Genomic DNA, 22,959 nt, shown 5'->3' with positions numbered 1-22,959 from the left:
AAGCCAGGCAATGGTAAAATCTAAGACAACACACAATGATGCAAGGTTACTTTTCAGGATAGATTAAAAGTTGTAGGAATTTCAGCATGTTTTTCAAAAACTCGCTAACAATGATAATTTATTTTTAACTGTAAATAACATGCTTCTAGTAGTTGCAACCCCAGAGCTGACAAGAACACAGACAAATACAAAGATTAAAAAGTAACAATTTTCAGGCAGACAGTAGCCATCTTGAATACAAAAAAAACATGTGCTCCGAATCATATATTTGCTAAATCCCTTATTTTTTATTAAATATAAAAGATAACATTTGTGCATAGGTAAAATAATGCCTAATTTATGAAAGTAAACTCGTTTTTAATTATCTGGCATAAATAAGCCAGAAAAGGTGAAAAAAAAACACCTTTCCTTACATTTTTCAACCACCTGATAACTCTGCCATCTAGTGGAAGGAATTGGAACCTCGAAAGACAAGGAAAAGCCACATGTGACCTCAGCTAGCCATGAGAGGCTTCCAAGGCTGGGACGTCACACACGAGGCAGTCAGGTGTCCTGTTATGATCTGAGCTTGGCGTTCAAGCTCACTTGTGATTGTTAGCTGCCTGAGAGCAAGCCAGGTGTTGTGTTGCTGGCCAAAACCAGTGCGTTAATGGCCGCAAACAATGGAGTTACACTGGAAATAGGCATGCAAGGCCCATATAAGCTAAATATGGACCTGAGTGGGTGTTATCACACAGGGTATGGTGGACAAGACCTCTTTTAAGGTTCTGAGTGCAATTTTCGCCAATGTGCCGATATCTGTGTCCCATACCCAAAGTGGGAAATCGAGACCACGTGGTTGGCAAGAAGGAGTCATAGGAACATCCATGAAGAATCCATGAGCATCCATGGTTATATCCAGCAATCCTTCCAAGAAATGCCTGGAAAGTGCGTCCATCACTCCCCAAAGTCATTATTACCTCAAGGAAGCAGGAATTATCCATTATTTTGTCTTGTGTGCCCCATAAATAGCCACGTGTCGGGATGTAGTTTGTGGTGGTGAAAAAGTGTGTGGCCCCCAGGTATGAAACGTACTGTGTGAAATTGGCTGATCTGTAAGTACCAAGTCTTTTGTATATTTATCTTTGTGTTCTTTGTGTAACAGTGAAGATGTCCATGTTTGGTGGTGGCCATGCCATGCCACAGGTTATGTTCTTTATTGAATAAATGTGTTGTTTAAATGTGATCGACCTGATATCATTGACATGAACCGTAAGTCTACAAAAGCCTCCTCTACCTGCACGGAACACCACACACAGCATAGGGTCTGCGTGTGGCAGCATAAAGCGTTGCTCTTCTTGAATGAGTGTTTTTTTTTTTTAATTCTTGGTTGATTAAAACCCTCCCAATAACATCACTCCCCAAAGTCATTATTACCTCAAGGAAGCAGGAATTATCCATTCTTTTGTCTTGTGTGCCCCATAAATTGCCACGTGTCGGGATGTAGTTTGTGGTGGTGAAAAAGTGTATGGCCCCAGGTATGAAACGTACTGTGTGAAATTGGCTGATCTGTAAGTACCAAGTCTTTTGTATATTTATCTTTGTGTTCTTTGTGCAACAGTGAAGATGTCCATGTTTGGTGGTGGCCATGCCATGCCACAGGTTATGTTCTTTATTGAATAAATGTCTTGTTTAAATGTGATCGACCTGATATCATTGACATGAACCGTAAGTCTACAAAAGCCTCCTCTACCTGCACGGAACACCACACACAGCATAGGGTCTGCGTGTGGCAGTGTAAAGCGTTGCTCTTCTTGAATGAGTGTTTTTTTGTTTCTTTTTAATTCTTGGTTGATTAAAACCCTACCCATAACATTCGCTGAATCTCAGAGTAGAATCATAATCTTAATGGCAATACATTAACATTCAAGTTAAACCCTTATAATATATAGTTAAATACATCAAACTCCATCAACACTGCTTTTTGACTCTCAAAACCGGAGTACACTTCTGTTCCCAGAATTATCAAAATCTATTTCCATGACCAAATGCATCAAAAATCTCTGACATCACACAAATACCTTTTTTCAATAAATGTGCCATGATTGTGTAACTGCACTGATTTATTTTAAACTCCTTAAGTCAATAGGGTTGAAGGAGTATTCAGATAATTAACCCAACAGGGTGCAACTCTCTGCTAGGATGTGAGGATGCTTGCTGAATAAATATTACCCACAAGCCAAATTACTTCATCAAGTCCAAATTGTAATTGTTTTAAAGCATGTAGTTTGTTGCTTTCATTGATTAAACTAATTTTGTTGTTTGAACATCTTTATTCTGTTACATAACTGATAAAGATGAGGGGAAAAGAGACTAAGATGAGCACTCTCTGCCATAATGTAAAGATGCATACTGGGCAAATATTACCCACAAGCAAAATTACTTCGTATTAAACTAATTTTACTATAATAGTTTTTAGAATAGTTTCAACATTGTAGTTTGACTAATACATACCGTTTAAACTTTTCTATTCTATTGAAAAGTTCAGATACGAAAGAGATAACAGAAATAACAAACACTGATCTCAATATAGAATGCATATTATACCAGTCATAGTAGGAAGATTATACAAGATTAGTGAGTGAGAGGAAGGGAGTAGAAAGAAGAACAGTACGATCGAGAATAAGAATTAATCAGTTTAGATTGACAGATTTGGACAGACGTGTTATTTTCAGTCACTCACTCTATACCAAGCTTACTGCATGTATCCCTTCATTTGCTACCTATCCCTTGGCCTTTCTTACCTCAAACTTTCTCTTTTTGGATAGAATATGTACACACATAATTTTAAAATTTATCTGTAGCAACTGCTTATACAAAAAGTAACTTACCTGCCAGGTTTTTCTCTAATGTGCTCAAAATTCATTAGACCTCTTGCATTTGCACTTATGACCAATTCTTCTCCAGAGTACAAATCCACTCTAAAGGGAGCTGCATGCAGAACCGCTTTATTTTCTCCAGACTTGATCGTAACATATTCTGGTGTCCTTTCCACAACTTCTAACCTAAAACACAATGTCTATATATACAATATTCCAGTAGAACATTAACATAAATTTATGTTAAGCAAGACACTTAGAAGCTTTTATCAAGGAGCTGATATAATGTTGCTTGTGATGCAGCCGAAAAATTTTCACACTAGTTTATATGTCTGACAAAATGGTGTTAGCATGTCATACGTGAGGAAAATGTTGATTCTTTTTACCTGTTGATTTTAGAAACTCATAAAAGTTTCACATCTCTGTCTAAAATGGTCAATGAATGGTTTCAATTCAAAAGGGTATACTAAAAAAATTATTGCTGCTTATGCTGTTCCATCCAATAAGCAACAAAACTAAACTTGGCAAACATTGCTTATCCTCAATAATCTTACCAACTCCCTTGTATCAAATTATATTTAGGGACTAACTTGCTTTTGACGGACTAATTCTCTCTCTTACATTTATATCTAGCAAACTAGGAAAAAATATAAAAATAAATTATCTTTCAACCCTAACATGCATTTTTGTATCATATAGGGATGTGACGAAGCTGAAAATTTACCGATGCCGATGTACTCACCGATAATTTTTGAAACAGATACTGATGCCGATATTTAACCGATTCCGATACATAAGATTATTAAACAGAAATGGGATCTTATTTTCTGCATGACAAGAATAAATTTGCTATGTACATTTCTATTGCATATCATAGGTATATACATATATATATTCTCAAGAGATGCGAATGTACATACAAAAGGTTATGTGAACCTAGAGATTTAACATTAGTACACAAGCAATTCTTTGAAATGCAAAATGAATTCCTGTTCTGCCAGATTAAACTTCAGAAATACCAGATTTGGAAGCACTTCAGGAAGTAACCTACTTCTTCTCTTATCGCAAATCTGTTCAGCAACACTGAACACTATCACTGAATACTGATGAAGCAGGTATGCCCAAGTAATTTCTCAGCACTTTCTTCAGGTTTGAATACTCATTTTTGATTTTCCAATACAACAGCAATGTACTGTTTTATTTCCGATTTATAGTTAGGTTGATCCTCTGAATGAGAGTTTGCAATAATTTTATTACAAAAACTTTAGAATAATGACGAATCATAACCAAATTTTCAATAAATCTTACAAAACTATAATATAAAACTTGTTAGAAGGTAAAACTCTAGTATAATCTGTACCGGTTTAAATATCGGATTTTTGCCGATTCCGATACCGATATGTCAATTTCTGCCGATTTTCATACATCTGTAATCGGCTTCAGCACATCCCTACTATCATACATAGAGATACATTGAATGTGACACACTGCCTAAAAAAAAAATCATTTCTTCTGATTTCATCACTGGTGTGTAGCCACAGTTATATTAGAAATTATTAATAGTAATGTACTCAATGTATTGGCCTTAAAAAATAGCTTGTTAACAAATATAACTGATTGATTGACTTGGTGTTTTAAGTCCACTTTATGCACAGTAAGGCTAATCGGGACTGGACCTACAGTTTAAAGTGGGATCCGAACCACTTGTGCCTCCACTGGGTATCGAACTCAGGACCCTTTGATTACAAGGGCTTGTTAACAAATACATATTCTGGTGAATATTGAAGCAGAACAATTAGTGTATAAGTATTTATAATATCCCTTTCCCCTTTTGACCAAACCTCACTTGTAACATCTGATGCATGAAAGGATGGCGAAATATAATACTGACTAGTTCATAGATTGAAAAATTATTAACTTATGAAGATACATAAATCCAAATAAATGCTTGTAAACTGATTGTTACTTTAATTGCACAACCATCATGACATGTTTTTCAATTTGTTACCAAATACTGCAATGTTCACTTTCAGTTAAGACATTATATTCATTCCAGAGTTATTGATAGTTTTAGACCTCATCTCATTCAAACACTAAAATGCAATCCAGAATTCTGTTACAATTTGTAATATTGGCAACAATTGATCAGATAGGGACACATTTAACCTTTAGCGAACAAAAGCTTCTCAACCTGAAAAGTTCTGTGAACGGGATCTTTTCAATCCACGTCTTTCAAACCTGCCAGAAAGTATGAAAAAAATCGTAGGTTTGAGAACAAATTGTTGTAGAGAGATGGAATTGGTTTTGTTTTCTTTCTTAAAGACAGGCCTTTTCAAGGAGGCAAAACAAGCATTGTGCCTCTCAATAATAAGTTAAAAAAAAAAAATGGCCCCTGTGCCCTCCCCATTAGACTAAACTGAATGAAAAAATGTAGTATGTAGCGGTGGTACATCCCTACAACCATGCAAAGTTTTGTTCAAATCAGATTAATACTTCTTGGCTAAAAAAAATATTACAATGTGGAACAATTTCTGGAATTCCGTTTCTAGCATCAGCCCTATGGATGCTGGATGTACCAAATTTTGAGGGGAAGCACGATAAAAGACAACTCTTTGAGGATATGTAATACCAGGGCTGAAAAAAAATAAAAAACTGTTCGGAAATTTTGTGTAAATACAGAAAATTTCAAACTTTTGACCTTTGCCCCCGCCTTCGACCATTCGCCCCCTAAAGGTTAAGAGCATGACACTTTAACATACAAATGTACAATGTGTAGAATAAACAGTTCAACACACATATAACTGTAGCTATATATACAACTACTTGATCAATACAACCAAACTTACTTGTCGAGTAGAGGTTCTCCTACGAGAGCATACTGCACTTGGTAACGAGGCTTCAGGGGTGCTAACTCATTTATTTTCATGCGGAAAGTTCCATCTGCTAATGCAAATAACTCGAACTTGAACTTCACAAATTTTTTAGTATTCACAAGTTCAATTTCTACACTTGATGAGCTTATTTTCAATGTATTTAGAGAAAGTTCATACACTGATTTTCCTGGCTGTAGTGCAACATTACGTCTAAAAATAAAATTGAAAAAAAATTAATTAATTTTACATGTGACAAACTTGTTGAAAACAAAATTAAGACACACAAGACACGCAGAAACAAAACTTATGGTGATGAGGTACAGTACAGTTTTGCACAAGGTGCAAACTCATTTTTATTGTCAAAATACTAGTGAGCATTAGAAAATTAGAATAGAGGGTTCTAGGTTATGGATTTCTCCTCATGTTGGTGCTCTAAACAGGATCTCTATTATTAATAAATGTGTGATATCCCCCTATGTATTTCTTATGGAGAATGAAAATGCTCACTCTGCAACTTAAAAGTTACCACTAATCAAGGATATAATTTTGTTGGCATTTTTGGTAAGTCACTTCGTCTTGAACCTATCATCTTTGATGGTGATCAGAGGAGGGAGAGAAAGCCGCAAATATTCACTAGCTCTTAGTCAATGTGCATGGTGCTATCACATGCAACTGTCTGATGTAAGACACACGAGAACAGTGTTTCGGGATAACATGGCATAATTATGGTGGACTGGCTGACACAGGAACTAACCATCAACAATGAACTCTACTGTGCATCCCTACAAATATTGAGTTGAAAAATGCAAGGGGAAGTGGTCTTGGAATGTGTTGCTGTGTGCATGACAATACACGGCCACAGACCACACTCAAACTGAACTGCAGTCAGTGGACTTCGCTGTGCTCCCACACCCACCCTATTCCTCTGACCTCACACAAAGTGACTATGACCTCTTCCATTATATTAAGAACACCCTGCATGGTCACCTATTCAGAGTTCATGAAGCCTTATGGAAATTGCCCGAGAGATGGCACTAGGACATCAACTTCCAGAGAATATGTGGAGCGGACCGAAGTGTAACCTGGGAGCCAACGCCTTTCAAGGATCACATAATACATGCTAGTCTAAATCATTTGTATACTGTCCTCGTTATTATTCCAAATTGCCAATTGGCTTTCAAACAAATTCTATATCAATAAAGTAACAAAGTGTCAAAGGATGGTGTTATTAAATAATAGTAATTTTCACCCCCCCCCCCCCTCTCTATTTATAACAACTCTTGTAGTATTTTAAAATTTACAACAAGCCAATTCTATTGCGTATGATTATAATATACAGGGTGTCTCAAAAATAATAGCGCAAACTGACATGTAAAAGTACACGATAATAGAAGCAAAAAAGTCTCAGTAAACATGGGTCTGCAAACGAGCTGTTTGAGATAATTGTGAATGTGTGATTACAAGCTGCCACTGACTTCACTGTTTGTAAACGTCATCCTAGTTGGTAAAATACCAATAATACAGTATGAAAAATCAGGAGATCTCATTGCTTTAATTGAACATTCTACTTACTTTAACAAGGAATGCAGCACTACGTTACAATTACTGTACACTCATACCTGTTAAAGGAGATGCTGAAACTGTCGTCCTTCCATCTGGATGCAATACTGTACGTGATTCCTCCTCGAGTTTCAAATTCTTTCAAACACCGCAGGATCGTTTCGGAATTGGTCACAAGCATGTACAATTCTCTGTTCCAGTTCTTCAACTTGTAACCACATATTCGCACACATTAGCATTTTACCAACTGGCACGACGTTTACATACAATTAAGTTAGTGGCAGCTTGTAATCATACAATCGTGATTATCTTGAAAACGGCTCATTTGCAGACCTATGTTTACTGAGACTTTTTGCTTCTATTACCGTGTACTTTCACCTGTCAGTTTGCGCTATTACTTATGAGACACCCTGTATATGTTCATGATGAAACTTTCAACAATTTCATAGTCAATACTAAACTGCACCAAAAATAAGGGCAACAGAATGGAGAACACTGTTTTCATCCTGCAGACTCCATAACTCTTACCTTACCAGTTAGTTTTTATCTCCCATAGTTCCAGTCATACCCAAGTTTGCACGATCCTAAAATTTCACAAACAACATAATTTCTAAACACAAATTCAGGATTGAAATTGTATTGAAATGTAGATGCAGAAAAGAGGATACGTTTTATACTGAATCGACCTTACTATCCCTCAATCTATAATAATTATACGAGGGCTATCCACAAAGTCACTCATTTTTTTGTCGGGGTTCCGCTAGGGTCAGGGTGAGCACAGCCATTTCGTGCAGGGACTTCCACCCATTCAGTGCACATCCAGCTGTGGATGTGTGAAATTCGTGTCCCTTCTGCTCTGTTCATAATACATTGTTAACACGAGTGCTCAGATTGAAAATCCCGCGAGTTGTGAAGTGATGTCGGTCATACGAATTTTGTTGGCAAAAGACAATAAACCGATTGACATTCATCGACAACTGTGTAAAGTTTACGGTAAAGATGTGTTGAGTGAAAGTGGAGTGAGGCGTTGGGGCCTCATGTTTAAAGATGGCCACACAAACGTTCACGATGAAGACCGAAGTGAGAGATCGAGCATTGTGACAGATGAACTGGTCGCAAAAATCACACAATATTCGTGAAAATCGCAGTTTTACGATAACAGAGCTCTTATTTGAGTTTCCACAAATTTCACGGAGCATATTGCATGAAGTTGTGACCCAAAAGTTAGGCTGCCATAAGTTTTCTGCATGATGGGTTCCAAAAATTTTGACAGAGGAACACAAAACTCAGCGGATGGTAGCTGCCTTGAAATTCCTTGAGGCCTATAACAAAGACGGTGATTCCTTTATTGATCATATTGTTACTGGAGACGACACTTGGGTTAAGCACGTTAATTGTGAAACAAGAAAACAGTCCATGGAGTGGGGACACACCAGTTCATCAAAAAAAAACTAGAAAATGATTGCAAACCATGTCTGCAAGAAAACTTATGGCTACTGTGTTTTGGGATACGGAAGGTATACTGCTAGTAGACTTTTTGGAATGTGGTTGGAATGTGGTGCAACAATTACCACTGACAAATATTGTGAAACATTACAGAAGTTGTGAAGAGCAATTCAAAACAAACGCAGAGGAAAAGTGAGTGCAAAAGTCCTGCTGTTTCATGACAACGCCCACCCGCACTCGGCCAATCGGAGGTTTTCGACCATCCGCCATAATCTTGCACCAAGTGACTACCACTTGTTTCCCCACATGGAGACCTGGCTAGCAGAAATGGTTGAAGTCACAGGCGCCAACTTTTTATGACAATGGACTTTGTAAGCTTGTTCATCGCTATAAGTGCCTAAACTTGTATGGCGACTATGTTGAAAAGTAATGTAAGTCTGTCACTTCAAAATGTATACAGGGTGACTGGTAATTAGATGTATTCCCTGAAAGGGGTTAAAGTAGAGACAATTTGCAATAAATTTGACCATATGATACCCCGTCCGAAAATCAGTAGTTTTCGAGATAATCGAATTTCAATTGTTTTGTTAAAAAATGACAATTTTCCACATAAAAAGATGAATTGAGAAAAAACTGCTCATTGTATGGAACATATTTCAGAGTTTTCTGATAGCTAACAAATAAGTGGTTCGTTGAAAAATCAGTTTTTCCAAAATAACAATCACATGTAAGTACCGGGTGGGTCTAAACTTACAAGTGATGATAGAAAAATGCACTCTTAGTTTACTTGGCAACGTATTAATAACAAAAATGGTATGACACGAAGCGTACAAATTACTTAAATTACTTCCTTGTGACATCTGCTATCCAACAAGGTACAAATGTTGCTGACATTCACATTTGTGTACAAGAAATAATACTTCATTCATCTTCAAGTGAACGGAATCAATGAACAATACAATTATAGAACATTACACGTCTTGCTCAAAGTGGGCACCTCCGTTACGAATGCAGGCACGCAGGTTTCTACGGACATTTGGTCTCTTAACTCGTGATGTGATGGTGTCCTTGATGTGTTGACAAGCTGTTAAGATCCTCTCCCTGAGCTCTTCTTAAGAGTTTACCGGTATCTTGTCATGTGGCTCCAAATGTAAAAGTCGAAAGGCTTCAAAACGGGAGATCGAGCCAGTCAGGAAATCGGGCCGCCTCGGCCATCCATTTCTTTGGGTAATTTTCATCCAGCCACAGTCGCACGCCCAAGCAGAAGTATGGATGGGCGTCATCAACAATAATTTGATCGAGCCATTTTGCCTGCCCCAAGGCATCACTTATGAACATTTTTTGAGGAACGGGATGGCAATGTTGTTGGAGGATGTGCCTCTAGCTACAAGACGTGACATGATTTACCAGCATGATGGCTGCCCAGCTCGATCCCCCGATTGATTTGATGCCTTGCGACTTTTACATTTGGAGCCACATGACAAGACACCGGTAAACTCTTAAGAAGAGCTCAGGGAGAGGATCTTAACAGCTGGTCAACACATCAAGGACACCATCACATCACGAGTTAAGAGACCAAATGTCCGTAGAAACCTGCGTGCCTGCATTCGTAACGGAGGTGCCCACTTTGAGCAAGACGTGTAATGTTCTATAATTGTATTGTTCATTGATTCCGTTCACTTGAAGATGAATGAAGTATTATTTCTTGTACACAAATGTGAATGTCAGCAACATTTGTACCTTGTTGGATAGCAGATGTCACAAGGAAGTAATTTAAGTAATTTGTACGCTTCGTGTCATACCATTTTTGTTATTAATACGTTGCCAAGTAAACTAAGAGTGCATTTTTCTATCATCACTTGTAAGTTTAGATCCACCCGGTACTTACATGTGATTGTTATTTTGGAAAAACTGATTTTTCAACGAACCACTTATTTGTTAGCTATCTGAAAACGCTGAAATATGTTCCATACAATGAGCAGTTTTTTCTCAATTCATCTTTTTATGTGGAAAATTGTCATTTTTTAACAAAACAATTGAAATTCGATTATCTCGAAAACTACTGATTTTCGGACGGGGTATCATATGGTCAAATTTATTGCAAATTGTCTCTACTTTAACCCCTTTCAGGGAATACATCTAATTACCAGTCACCCTGTATAATAAAAAATGTCTACTTTCACTTGTCTTCTTATTCCAAAATGTGAGTTACTTTCTGGATAGGCCTCATAAGTTTCAGTTTTAAAGTGCACTCTATGCACAGATAGGGTAAGCAGGACTGGACATACAATTTAAAGGGTGATCATAACCAATATGTGCCTCCCCTTGATTACAAATTACACTGCACAATCAGAGAGGCGCACACAAATTATAAGGCAGCAGTACAAGTAAATTTTTACAAAAGGTTCAGAACTTATACAATTTCCCACCATGAATCTGGAATAATGATCAAATGACAATTCACAATACATCCTTCCATTATATTTGCTTTCATTTATGAAATCTACAAATGTTTTCAAAATATGAATTACATACATATATTGAACATTTTTTTAACACAAAACATCTCAAGCTGGACAAAAGACAACCTTAAAAATTAGCAAGGTGATTCATGTATAAATTAAAAGTAGTAGTATCTGACATTTCATACTTTCTGTTCAGTGTTTACAAGTCCAGCACTTACCTACAAAAACTACTTTGTTGACAGTCCTTGAAATTTCCTCTATCAACACCTACTGTACTTTGCACTAGGAGTAAGGTCAGCAATATATTTACATGCAGCAGCATCCTGAAAGAAAATAGAAGTTGTTAATACTACGGAAGAAACAAATTATTCACATCTTACAATTCTTGCTTAAATGCAATTCTTTTACAAAAGAAATTAAATATAACTTCCAGGCCAGCAAAATCTGCATAATGTACAAGGCACGTCCAGAAAGTAAGTTCCGTTTGGTAATAAAATTAAATTGTGTACAGATACAGAAAAGTTATTTATTGCACAAAATTCTACAACTCTTAAACTACTTTTCCACATAACTGCCGAAATTTTGCAGGCATTTGTCATAGCGTGGCACAAGTTTTTGTATACCTTCTTCATAGAAATTTGCCGCCTGTGTCTTCAACCAGTTGGAAACAGTTTCTTTCAGCTCGTCGTCATTGTTGAAGTGTTGACCGCCAAGGAAAGACTTGAGATGTAAGAACAGATGAAAGTCGCTACATCTCAAGTCTTTCCTTGGCAGTCAACACTTCAACAATGACGACGAGCTGAAAGAAACTGTTTCCAACTGGTTGAAGACACAGGCGGCAAATTTCTATGAAGAAGGTATACAAAAACTTGTGCCACGCTATGACAAATGCCTGCAAAATTTCGGCAGTTATGTGGAAAAGTAGTTTAAGAGTTGTAGAATTTTGTGCAATAAATAACTTTTCTGTATCTGTACACAATTTAATTTTATTACCAAACGGAACTTACTTTCTGGACGTGCCTTGTATAATACAACATGCCATGTTAATGAAGGGGGTTTATATAAGAGAATCTGTACATCTTGTACAGAAGAGGATACATGAATAGACAACAAGGTGTAATAAGATAGGTCAAAAATAGAGAAGTGTGCATGAAATAAATCACACAAAATTCAATGGTACAACATAACAGTACTACTCGAGTTAGAAGTGGTTGAGAAATTATTTCTTTTTGGGGGGGGGGGGAGAAAGTTTCTTCTCCATGGCTTTTTCCCCGAAGTGTTTCAAATCAATTAAAATAAAGGGTGATTCTTTATGTAGTTTACAACTTCAATAATTTATAATTATTTATTGGAACCACATACAGACTTGGTTTATATGTCATTATGCATCAAAACACTTCAAGTTTTTTATTAGAAATCTGTTATGGTTCAATGTGTGCACCATTGGTCATCCTGGACACATCCCAACGAAAGTCAATTTCCTGCCAAACATTAACCAGAATTTCAGGGGTAACATTAGCGATGGCTGTTGTGATGCGATCTTGAAGTTCATGAAGATTATGAGGTAGGGGAGGGGTGTACACCCTATCTTTCACAAACCCCCACAAAACAAAGTCGAGTGGAGTGTTCCTTCAAACCAGAACACGCACTTAGCTCCTTCCGCACCAGTGAAAGCCATTTTCAACGATAGACCGGTGGCGCCGCATGTGATCAACTCTGCAACTACACACTACGGGAGTCAAAACTTGAAGTGTTTTGCTGCATAATGACATATAAACCAAGTCTGTATGTGGTTCCAATAAATAATTATAATTTATTGAAGTTGTAAACTACATAAAGAAACACCCTGTACATTACTTGGTTGCATTTATCTTCTCCCTTATACAGGGTGTTCCAAAATGAATATCGGGGTTTCAATGAAGTGTATCTTCTATTACATATACATTACAGAGAAACAGGACATGACATAGAGTGGGATGAGGCTAAGCAGATAGGAAGGGAGAAGAGAATGCTAGTTAGAAAATGGAAGGAAGCCAAGGAAATAGAGAAGAAAGGTGAAGAAGACACAATGAACTGGAATGGGGGACTGAAGTTAAACAAAGAATGGAAGAAGATGTTGGAAAGAGTGGAAAGGACAAGAGAAAAAGAGGAGAGGAGAAGGAAGAAAAATGAAGGGAAAAGAGCGTGAGATTAAAAAGTCCAACCACATTCTATGGAAGTAATTGTGTTTAGCCTTTTAGGTGAAAGTAAAGTTGGGAAGTGAAAGTCATCTGCTAGAAAGTTCCAAACAACTTTCTAAATAGTCTGGAGGAAGTAATGTTTGTGTATATATATTGCCCTTTTGTTGTATCTGGTTATTTTTGTACTTGATACAGAGTCTGAAGAAGACCTTGCTAGAAGGTTGAAACGTTACGTTAGTTTATGTTTTTAATAAAATAAATTACTGCCTTGGTCAGCATATTTAGTTTTTCATTACAGAAATGAAACATACCTTAAAAGGAAAGGTAACTGAAACAGTTTTTGTTTCTACTTCGCAGGTGATGTTTCGTAACTCCACCGCAGCACGGCGCTAGTAGTAAAGATGGAGATGACTCCTGAGCGTAAAGCCTTTGTATCTTGGAATTCGCAAGGTGTAACTCAGCAATTGGAGCGCAACGTACTTTTCGGCGGGAATATGGATGTGATCCCCCATCGGATAACAACATCCGAAGATGGTACAACCAATTTAAGAATACGGGATGCCTGTGCAAAGGGAAGAGCTCCGGAAGACCACGTCTACCAGATGAGCAAGTGAAACAGGTCAGAGCAAGTTTCGGTCGGAGTCCCAGGAAATCTGTAAAGCAGGTGAGTCGAGAACTATCAATGCCGTCCACCACTGTTTGGAGGGTGTTACGAAAGAGATTGCACATGAGGCCGTACCGTCTACATCTGTTACAGGCCCTAAAGCCTGAAGATAATGTTACCCATGCCAACTTCTGCGAAAATGTACTGGACATGGAAGATGATTTTCTTACAAGTGTGATCTTTAGTGATGAACCCTCATTTCATCTTAGTGGACGAATGAATACGAAAATCCACACCAAACAGTGCAGCACATGAGGGATTCGCCAAAAGTGAACGTCTTTTGTGTTCTATCCAAAGAGCAATTGTATTTGGACCTTTCTTCTTTGTGGATAACAATATCACTGGTACTGCATATTTGGACATGCTCTAGCAATGGTTCTACCCTCAACTGGATCGTTAGCAAAAAAGAAACATCATCTGGCATCCGCCCCCACACTTTCATCGTGAAGTACGGAATTGGTTGAATGCTGTTTTTCCCCAAAGATGGATCTGTCGTCATTGTGAGGATGCCGTGGCTCTTCTGCAATGGCCCCCAAGATCTCCCGACCTCACTCCCTGCGATTTCTTTTTCTGGGGGTATGTAAAGGATAGTGTATAAGTGCCCCCGCTACCTGCCGACCTCCCTGAATTGCAACGTGGGATTGATGCAGCTGTGGAGTCTGTTACAACAGACATGCTAGCTTCAGTGTGGGAAGAAATTGCCTACAGACTAGATGTGTGCCGTGTCACAAGGGGATCCCACATTGAACACTTGTAACTTGTGACAAAAAACTGTTTGAGTTACCCTTCCTTTTAAGGTATGTTTCATTTCTGTAATGTATATGTAATAGAATATACACTTAATTAAAACCCCGATATTCATTTTGGAACACGGTGTAGTTCATTTATCTCTCTACCTTAAAAAAAAAACTCCTATCTAAATTTAAAATACAACTTTCAACATGCTATTCATACCTAGACTAAGCAATAGTTGCAAAAATGCTGGTTTCTTTGAATGGATGGTCTTTTCCTTAAGCATATATCTACATTACATTACATACACACTCACATGGTTATTTTGTAACAGGGTGGATAAAAAACATGTTTGATGATTTCTTTATATTTTTTTAAAAAACCACACTTAAAATTGCTATTATAATTTTTGGCAAATACATATAGATATATGTTTTTTTATAGAAAGGAAAATTAAATGTTTGTTGAGTGTGTTAGTGCAATTATAGTAATTTCAGTAACTTTTCTTCTAATGAAAATAAAACATTCTGGATGTACTCTATAATTGTAACTGAAAATATTTTGTCTTTGTAACTGAATTTTGGCAATTTCTTTAATGATAGTTTGCAAAATATCAGCTGTCATGTTTATAGTTTAAAGATAATGACACTACGATTTAACATGATTAGTATTTTGTACATTTTTTCTACACAAAATGTCAGCTCTTTTTGCCCATAAAAATTATTGAAATTTATTTCAAAAGAAATTTACATGTGTTTACAGTTTACACTTCCTTTCCTATGAGATTCATACCATCAGTACATATATTTTGTTTCTTTGTTAGATCCTAATAAACACAAAATAAACACCATTAAATGATTACAAGATTAATGTACTTTCACCAAAAGTGATTCTGATATCTACAAAACCCTAATGTACATTGTTCTGTAAAAAAGTGCTCCCCTGTGCTTAGCACCATGCCATGAAGGCATATAGGGGGTGGGGGGGTAACGCCCCACACTTTCTTGATCCAGTCGTGAGTGGGGGTGATGTGATCAGCATCATGCCCCTGACTGCCTTTACCCCTCAGGGTTTCCCCCAGGTACCCATGTTACCAGGTGCAGAAGTATGAAACCGGAATTTGTTTGCAAGAAGTAAACGGCTGGTGTTTGCAACTGAGAAACAATATTTTATTCAAAGTAAGCTCCATTGCTAGTTACACATTTCTCCCACCTTTCTGGCAGGTTATGAATGCCACGCCAAAAAAAAAAACGTTCTTATTTTGAAGCGAACCAGTCCGCGAGCCATGTTCGTACATCTTCATACGAATTGAAGCGCTGTTCTGCAAGAGCGTGTCCCAGTGAGGCAAATAGATGATAATCTGAAGGAGCCAAGTCGGGAGAATACGCCGCATGCCCTAGTATATCCCATTTGAACGCCTCGATCATTTCCCGGACCCGTTTTGCTGTGTGTGGTGAGGCGTTTTCATGGAGCAGGATGACTTTGTGCTGCCTTGATTCATATTCCGGCCGTTTGTCACGTAATGTTCAATGTAAATTGATCATTTGCTGTTGGTAGCGATCTGCGTTAACTGTTTCACCGGGTTTTAGCAGCTCATAATAGATGACGCCCCGCTAATCCCACCAAACACAGAGCAGTGTCTTTTTTCCAAAGCGATTTGGTCTTTCAGTGGATGTCAATGGTTCGCCTGGATTCACCCACGATTTACGATGCTTAGGATTCTCCAAATATATCCATTTCTCATCGCCGGTCACTATGCGATGGAGAAACTACTTACTTTTGTATCTGGCGAGCAGCATTTGACAAGTGGTCTTACGGGATCCTTGCCGTCTTTCCTTCAGTTCATGCGGAACCCATTTGCCCGCTTTCTGCACCTTTCCCATAGCTTTCAACCGAAGAGAAACGACTTTCTGTGTCACATTCAATTGTTCCGCAAGCTCCTGCTGCGTTTGGGTATCATCTTCATCCAATAAGGCTTGCAATTCGTTGTCTTTGAACTTTTTCGGAGGTTTCCCACGTTCCTTGTTTCGCAAGTCAAAATCGCCACTTTTGAATTTCTTGAACCACTCGAAACACTGTGTTTTCCCGAGAGCATGTTCGCCGTAAGCTTAGACGAGCATTCAATGCGATACTGCGGCAGTTTTCTTCAAATGATAACAAACACTATCCGCAAATCGTAGTTCGTAGGCACAAAACTCGACATGTTCCGGGTGTGGAACACCTTCCTCTGTCTGGCACTCGGGTTACTGTGTTCCGATATAATGTCCTCGGGAGTGGCGGGCAGCAACTTGCGCTGCTTACGCGATCTTCCGCGCCCCCCACTGCCGGCTAGCACCATCTATCGGCCAATTCCGGTTTCATACTTCTACACCTGATATTCGACGCTGGGTGGGCGCCGGGGCCGCTTCCAACGTTAGAACCCAGGACCTTGAGGATGGTAGTCAGACGCATTACCGACTGAGCCACCGCGGCCACACTTTGTTCTGTAAATTCTTGATTTAAATCAATCCACCTTGTTTTGTAAAGATAATCTAAGAGTATAATATAATTTTCAATGTTCGAATTTGACATTAACATGCACATAAAGCAAAACAAAGAAATAGAAAATATTGCTACATCTTTTAACACACTTATCAAATATACCCTCAATGATACAGTTTTCTCTTGAACTGTCGAAAATTTAAAATCAAACCCCTTTAAATTTCAATTTTGGCTTTCAAGTGTATCATGTATAATTTAACTTTTTGGCTGCCACACCTACTCATAGAGCAGAGCCGCAACCACGAATTTTTGTCCGGGGGGGGGGGGGGGCAAGTACCAGGATAAATGTAACAACAACAATAAAAATGGCATTATTATTATTACTAGTGGCAGTAGTAGTATCAAAGACGTTATCATTCTCATAAATTATGCAAAAAGAGGGGTAGAAGTCTCTGCTATACCATTTGTTCACGTTAGCTAATAATGGAAAACAAGCAGAACACAAACTGTATTTTTGAATGGCAGAAAATTAATGATAAATGCATTCCGAAGATTTTTTTTTGTACATATAATAGGCCTACGAGATTTATAACTTCCATGTACAACAAAAGTTTTACACATATGCAACAAGGAGCGACATAAAATAAGAAAATTATGCAACATGCTAACATTAAATTGTGTACGTATTCAATACATATGTACAACACATATTATTTAAACACATTACATTAAAGAAAACAATAAAATTGCGACGGAAGCGAGCAAGAAAATTTGTAGATCCGATTTTTGAAATTGAAAACAATATAGATTTAATAGTGCACAAATAATTTCACTGGTCGCCATGGCATTCTCTTTTTTACAACTTTATTCCTTTAGATCCCTCGGCATCCATGGCCGACTCCCGCCACCCCCATAGCTATGGCTCTGAATTAACGGAACTGAGAAAAGCACACCTTGCGAGCGAAGGGAGAAAGAAAATTTTACGAAATGTATTTTAATTTGCATAATATTGAAATCAAAGGGGGCAATTGCTCCTCTGTGACCCGCCTGCAGGTGCCCTTGGTCGTCAATGTTTGTCCCCCCCCCATTTGCAAAGTATTCTCCCTTTCACAAGGTTTTTTCTTTTTTTTTATTTAGATCATTCGGCACCCATGGCCGACTCCCGCCACCCCCATAGCTATGGCTCTGAACTTGACGAAAATGAGAAAAGCAGAAGGGGCAATTCTGCTCTGTGCTCCCTTTGCAGGTCCTTTTGATCGTCAATGTTTGCCCCTTCCCCTTGAATTGACTTTTGTCCAAGGTTGGGCGGGGGGGGGGGGGGGTGGTTGCGCCACTCATAAAGCAAGTCATGATGCATTTTGGCCAGCTAGCGTAGTGGTTCTCAAGCCTTGCAAGACCACAGTGAGGTAAACTCATTTTATAAAATGCCTGCTAAAAATGTTTACCCCTTTCTAATTTTTCAAATTTTATACATCCATATGCAACATTGAAATTAAATATTAATAAATAACGTACGAAATATTGTATCTGTATAGACTTGTTGGCAAATATACAAGATAAAATTTGGTTTTAAATAATTGGCACAAACCATTGACATTAGCCGCACAAACTATTGATGTTAGCCCCCAAAATTCACGATAGCCCCACGAACCATCACGGGGACGAGGTATTCCTACGGGGTTAGGTTTGGCCTGTTAGGTTAGGTTCCATTAGCACTCATTTCTTTCAATTTAGCATATACGGACAACATCGGTTTTTCTTGATGAAAGAAAATACCAACAAGAACTTCTAAATGCTACAGAAACTCATTTCGGTAAGTAGAAATCTGTTGGGACGCTATCAAAATTTTTATCAATTATTATTATTAATATTAATAATTCGGCCCAAGTTCCTTTTGTTTTATTGCGATTTCATCATGCTACGAATGCAATTTTTACATGGTTCGATTTCGATTTATGACTGTTAACACATACTGCGGAGTTTTAGCGATCACTTAAAATGTTATTCCATATATGCTATCATGGTTAGGTTAGGCAGGTTAGGTTTGGTTCCCTTAGCATTATAATAAAGTCCCTAAATGCATTCTACTAAGGTTCAGATTTACGGTAAAAAAAAAAGATATTCCCCGGACGCCTATAACTTCCTCGTTTTGTCAATTTTTGACATTTGTACTTACCTATCTGCTTCGCGGAACATTCTTTAAGGTGTATTCACGTTTTTTTTATCAAAGTAATTGCAATTTTCCACATCAAGAGTACTTCTTTCTCGTAGTCTTTTCGCTTGCCTAAGACACAATATGGCACATACACCTGCATACATAATCGCACGTCCTGCTTGTGTTTTGTCGATTTTCATTCGTAATGCAGTGTTTCAACATTCGGAACCCAAGAAATACCAGTCAACAAAGCTCATCTGATCCAATTTTTTCTTTTTTTAAACTTTTTTGCATTGTTTTACGAAGAAAATTGTAATGTTTCGTGGCACTATCAGTGAAATGGTTATGGGGCTATCTGTCCCGGAATTGGTGGGGAATTTAAATTTTAAAAAATATTTTCGTTTGAAATTTTTAGTCCAACTTTCCCACCGATTCCAGGCTCCGCCCCTGGGGTAATTGACCTACTGCCCCCTACTGCTACCGCGGCCCCACCTCCACTCCGGGCTTTCTCTATAGAGTCCCTGTTAAAGGCATGTTAGAAATTGGCCGGAGTCACCTGCCCCAAACTTTTAAATTTGAAGAAATCAGTTTCCAGGATACGGAAAACTTACCTAAATATCACCATGCATCCACAACACGTCATACTAGGCATATACCCACAGCCCATTCCTTCTAATGAGTAGCTTACATTCACTGCCACGTTTTCGACCTTCCTTTCCTTTCTTCACGACCCCGTGTTCAATTAAATTAAAAAATCCACTGGATCTTCCACACCCGGTACGAATTTCACCATGCATCAACGACACGTCATGTTTCTAACTTTCGTTGCAAATACAGACAGTTCGAAACCCTGGATACCCCCAAATGAACATGAAGAAAACACAATCACGACACGTGATGATGTACGAAGGTGTGTGCGTGCCAAACGCTATATTTCTGTCAGAAAATTAATGTTCAACAAAGAACATGAATTTCCGCTATGAAACATTCCCACATCACACAAAACACCTTCCAGATTATTACCGCAAGTAGTTTCTTCTGTAAAAATGAAGAAATCTGTCTGGGGAATATCAGATTAGTATTTTCAAGTTGTTTTTTTCAACATAAATAACTTTTTATCGAGTCCAAACAGTGTTCATTACTTTAAGGAAGGTTCAAATTTCGTGTGTCAATGTTTTCCAAAATTCTACAATAATTAGTCTTTGTGCTAGGAGAAATCATAAAACAATCGGAACCGTTACCCTTACAGATTGTGGCAACACTGCTCAGGAATGGAATTGCACTGATGGTATTAAAATGAAGGAACAATGGTAACAGTAGGATAAGCCGGAGACGGATTTCTTAAAATTTACAGGAGAAAAGACGAGAAAGTACTTACGGAATTGTGTTCTTGAGGACTTTCTGAAGCCGGAGATATTGTTTTTTGGAATCGTGCTACGTATTTTGCCTGTAAATAAGGTATTTTTCGTCAATCATGCATCTCCGTTGTGCGATAGCTCGTGCCGCCATTACCGTTGACTACGTGAATCAAATGTTCCGTGCGTTCGGTTATGTAACCCCCTCACAGTGTAGCAACCACGCGGTAGTTTTACAAGATGACGTGTGAGCGGGGTTTTTCTTCCAATTTAAGGTAACACTCTAGTTTACGTCCTTTTCCTAAGGAATACGTGTCATATATCGTTGGCAAGCTTATTTTATAAGGAATTGAACAACGTAAATCCGAAAGGTAGGAAAAATTTCCTGAAAGAGTAAATCGAGAAAAACCGATGTTGTCCGGATATGCGTGATTGAACATACTAAGGAATTGTTTAGATAATGAAGCACATATTTAGGGGTGAAATGAGTGCTAATGGAACCTAACCTAACAGGCCTAACCTAACCTCGTAGGCATACCTCGACCCCGTGAATGGATAGTGGGGCTATCGTGAAAGAAAGTGTAAAAAGAAAAAGGTACTTACCCGAAGAGATGCCGGGTGCCGCACCACCATCGCGCACCGCGAGTGCAAAGAAGCAATCACCATGCAGATAAGGACGTAAAGTAGAGTTTAGCCTCGATTTTCACTTAAAAACCTTTTGTGAATAGTTTGTGCGGCATTTATCGGCGCAGCGCAAACGCAAAGAAGCAATCACCATGAAGATAAGGACGTAAAGTAGAGTTTAGCCTTAATTTTCGCTTAAAAACCTTTTGTGAATAAATGTGCGGCATTTATCGGCGCACCGCGAATGCAAAGAAGCATTCACCATGCAGATAAGGACGTAAAGTACAGTTTAGCCTCAATTTTCGCTTAAAAACCTTTTGTGAATAGTTTGTGCGGCATTTATCGGTTCATAAGTTTGGAAACACTGCACATCAGCTGACGATACTGCATATCAGCTGACAATAGACAACGTGAGTCAAGATTTGCCCGCCGATCAATAAATGATTATAATGTTAAAAGTAACGTGTTTTTCATGGAAAAAAAAGTTATGGCCAGCTTGAAAAATCTTCCGCTATGCATATGAGGTAAGTAGCAATGATTTTTATTTGAAAACAACCGAGTTTAATGTGTCTCCGGCTTATCCTACTGTTACCGGAACAATTTCCTTGGTAATATTTATACATCCCACAATACATGTTCATCTAAATCAACATTTTCAATAAATTATTACATGTGGAATGGATGCTCATAATTCGAATATATTGCTTTGAACGTCACTGCATAGTTCTTTCTTTATTTATAACATAATATTCTAGTTATTTTTCGGTATGAAACTGTAGTGATTACTAAAGATATGTAGTTCGTCTTACAAAATAAGTAAATGATATAAGCAGCTCGGTAAGTCTTACAAAATAAGTAAATGATATAAGCAGATCGGTACGGTAAGTCTTACAAAATTAGTAAATGATATAAGCAGCTCGGTAAGTCATGCTTGGATCCTTCTAACTGCTTGTTTTGAATTAAAAAGGTCCGTTAATTTATTTGAGTACAAAATATACACCTGCATCATTTCTTCGGGTAACATTAACAAACAATGCATCCAAAAAACAATCTAACATGTAAACATGAATTTATCACACAAGAAAAAAGGTATTACCTGTAATATTAGTCAACGAAGTTCATAGTTATCTAGAGGTAAATTTATCAAGTAACATCAACCGAATTAATACCGGTAAAATACCAATGAAGTACATTACCTCATGGTTTTCCAACACCAGCAGTTCTCGGCCACAACTCACTTTGCTATTGGCCGACGCAAGGAATTCTCAATCATCTTTATATCTTTTATACAACATAATTGTAACATAGATTTTTTTTTCTCTTTCCAAACTAATTACTATTTACTTGCCTTCCTCGTGTCTAGATTTTTTATAGATAAGAAATAAATTGCTGCATGGTTTAATTACAAAATTTACCTAAATTCTAATTTTAATCTCGCCAAATCAAGAATACACCATTGGAATACACATATGATGAGTCCCCCTTATCGCACAACGCTAGGATAACCTTACGTTCTGACGTCAGTGGGAAATTTAGAATTTAGAATTTCTTTATTCATGGGCGAAG

The 22,959-nt window shown here is 37.8% G+C and overlaps 1 protein-coding gene across 2 annotated transcripts in view; it reads right to left on the bottom strand.

Annotated features, from left to right (window-relative positions):
- GCS2alpha (glucosidase 2 subunit alpha) overlaps positions 1-22,658 on the bottom strand; it is an 89,439-nt gene extending 66,781 nt beyond the window's left edge. Inside the window, exons 1-4 of one of the 2 annotated variants that reach the window (XM_083111749.1) lie at positions 22,590-22,658; positions 11,421-11,525; positions 5,705-5,941; positions 2,871-3,044 (exon numbers count right to left, since the gene is read on the bottom strand). In XM_083111749.1, coding sequence (XP_082967875.1) covers positions 2,871-3,044; positions 5,705-5,941; positions 11,421-11,525; positions 22,590-22,594 — 521 coding nt within the window. In that variant the 5' untranslated portion in view covers positions 22,595-22,658. Of the gene's footprint in view, positions 1-2,870; positions 3,045-5,704; positions 5,942-11,420; positions 11,526-22,489 lie in introns of both variants that reach the window. The other variant, XM_083111750.1, reaches the window with a different exon arrangement.
- Between the last annotated feature and the right edge of the window lie 301 nt (positions 22,659-22,959).

Source organism: Lepisma saccharinum, chromosome 25 (assembly GCF_977018435.1).
Source record: "Lepisma saccharinum chromosome 25, izLepSacc3.1, whole genome shotgun sequence".
Classification (NCBI taxonomy): Eukaryota; Metazoa; Arthropoda; class Insecta; order Zygentoma; family Lepismatidae; genus Lepisma; species Lepisma saccharinum.
The sequence above is the reverse complement of the archived record's forward strand: the minus strand, read 5'-3'. Positions and strand labels throughout refer to the sequence as shown.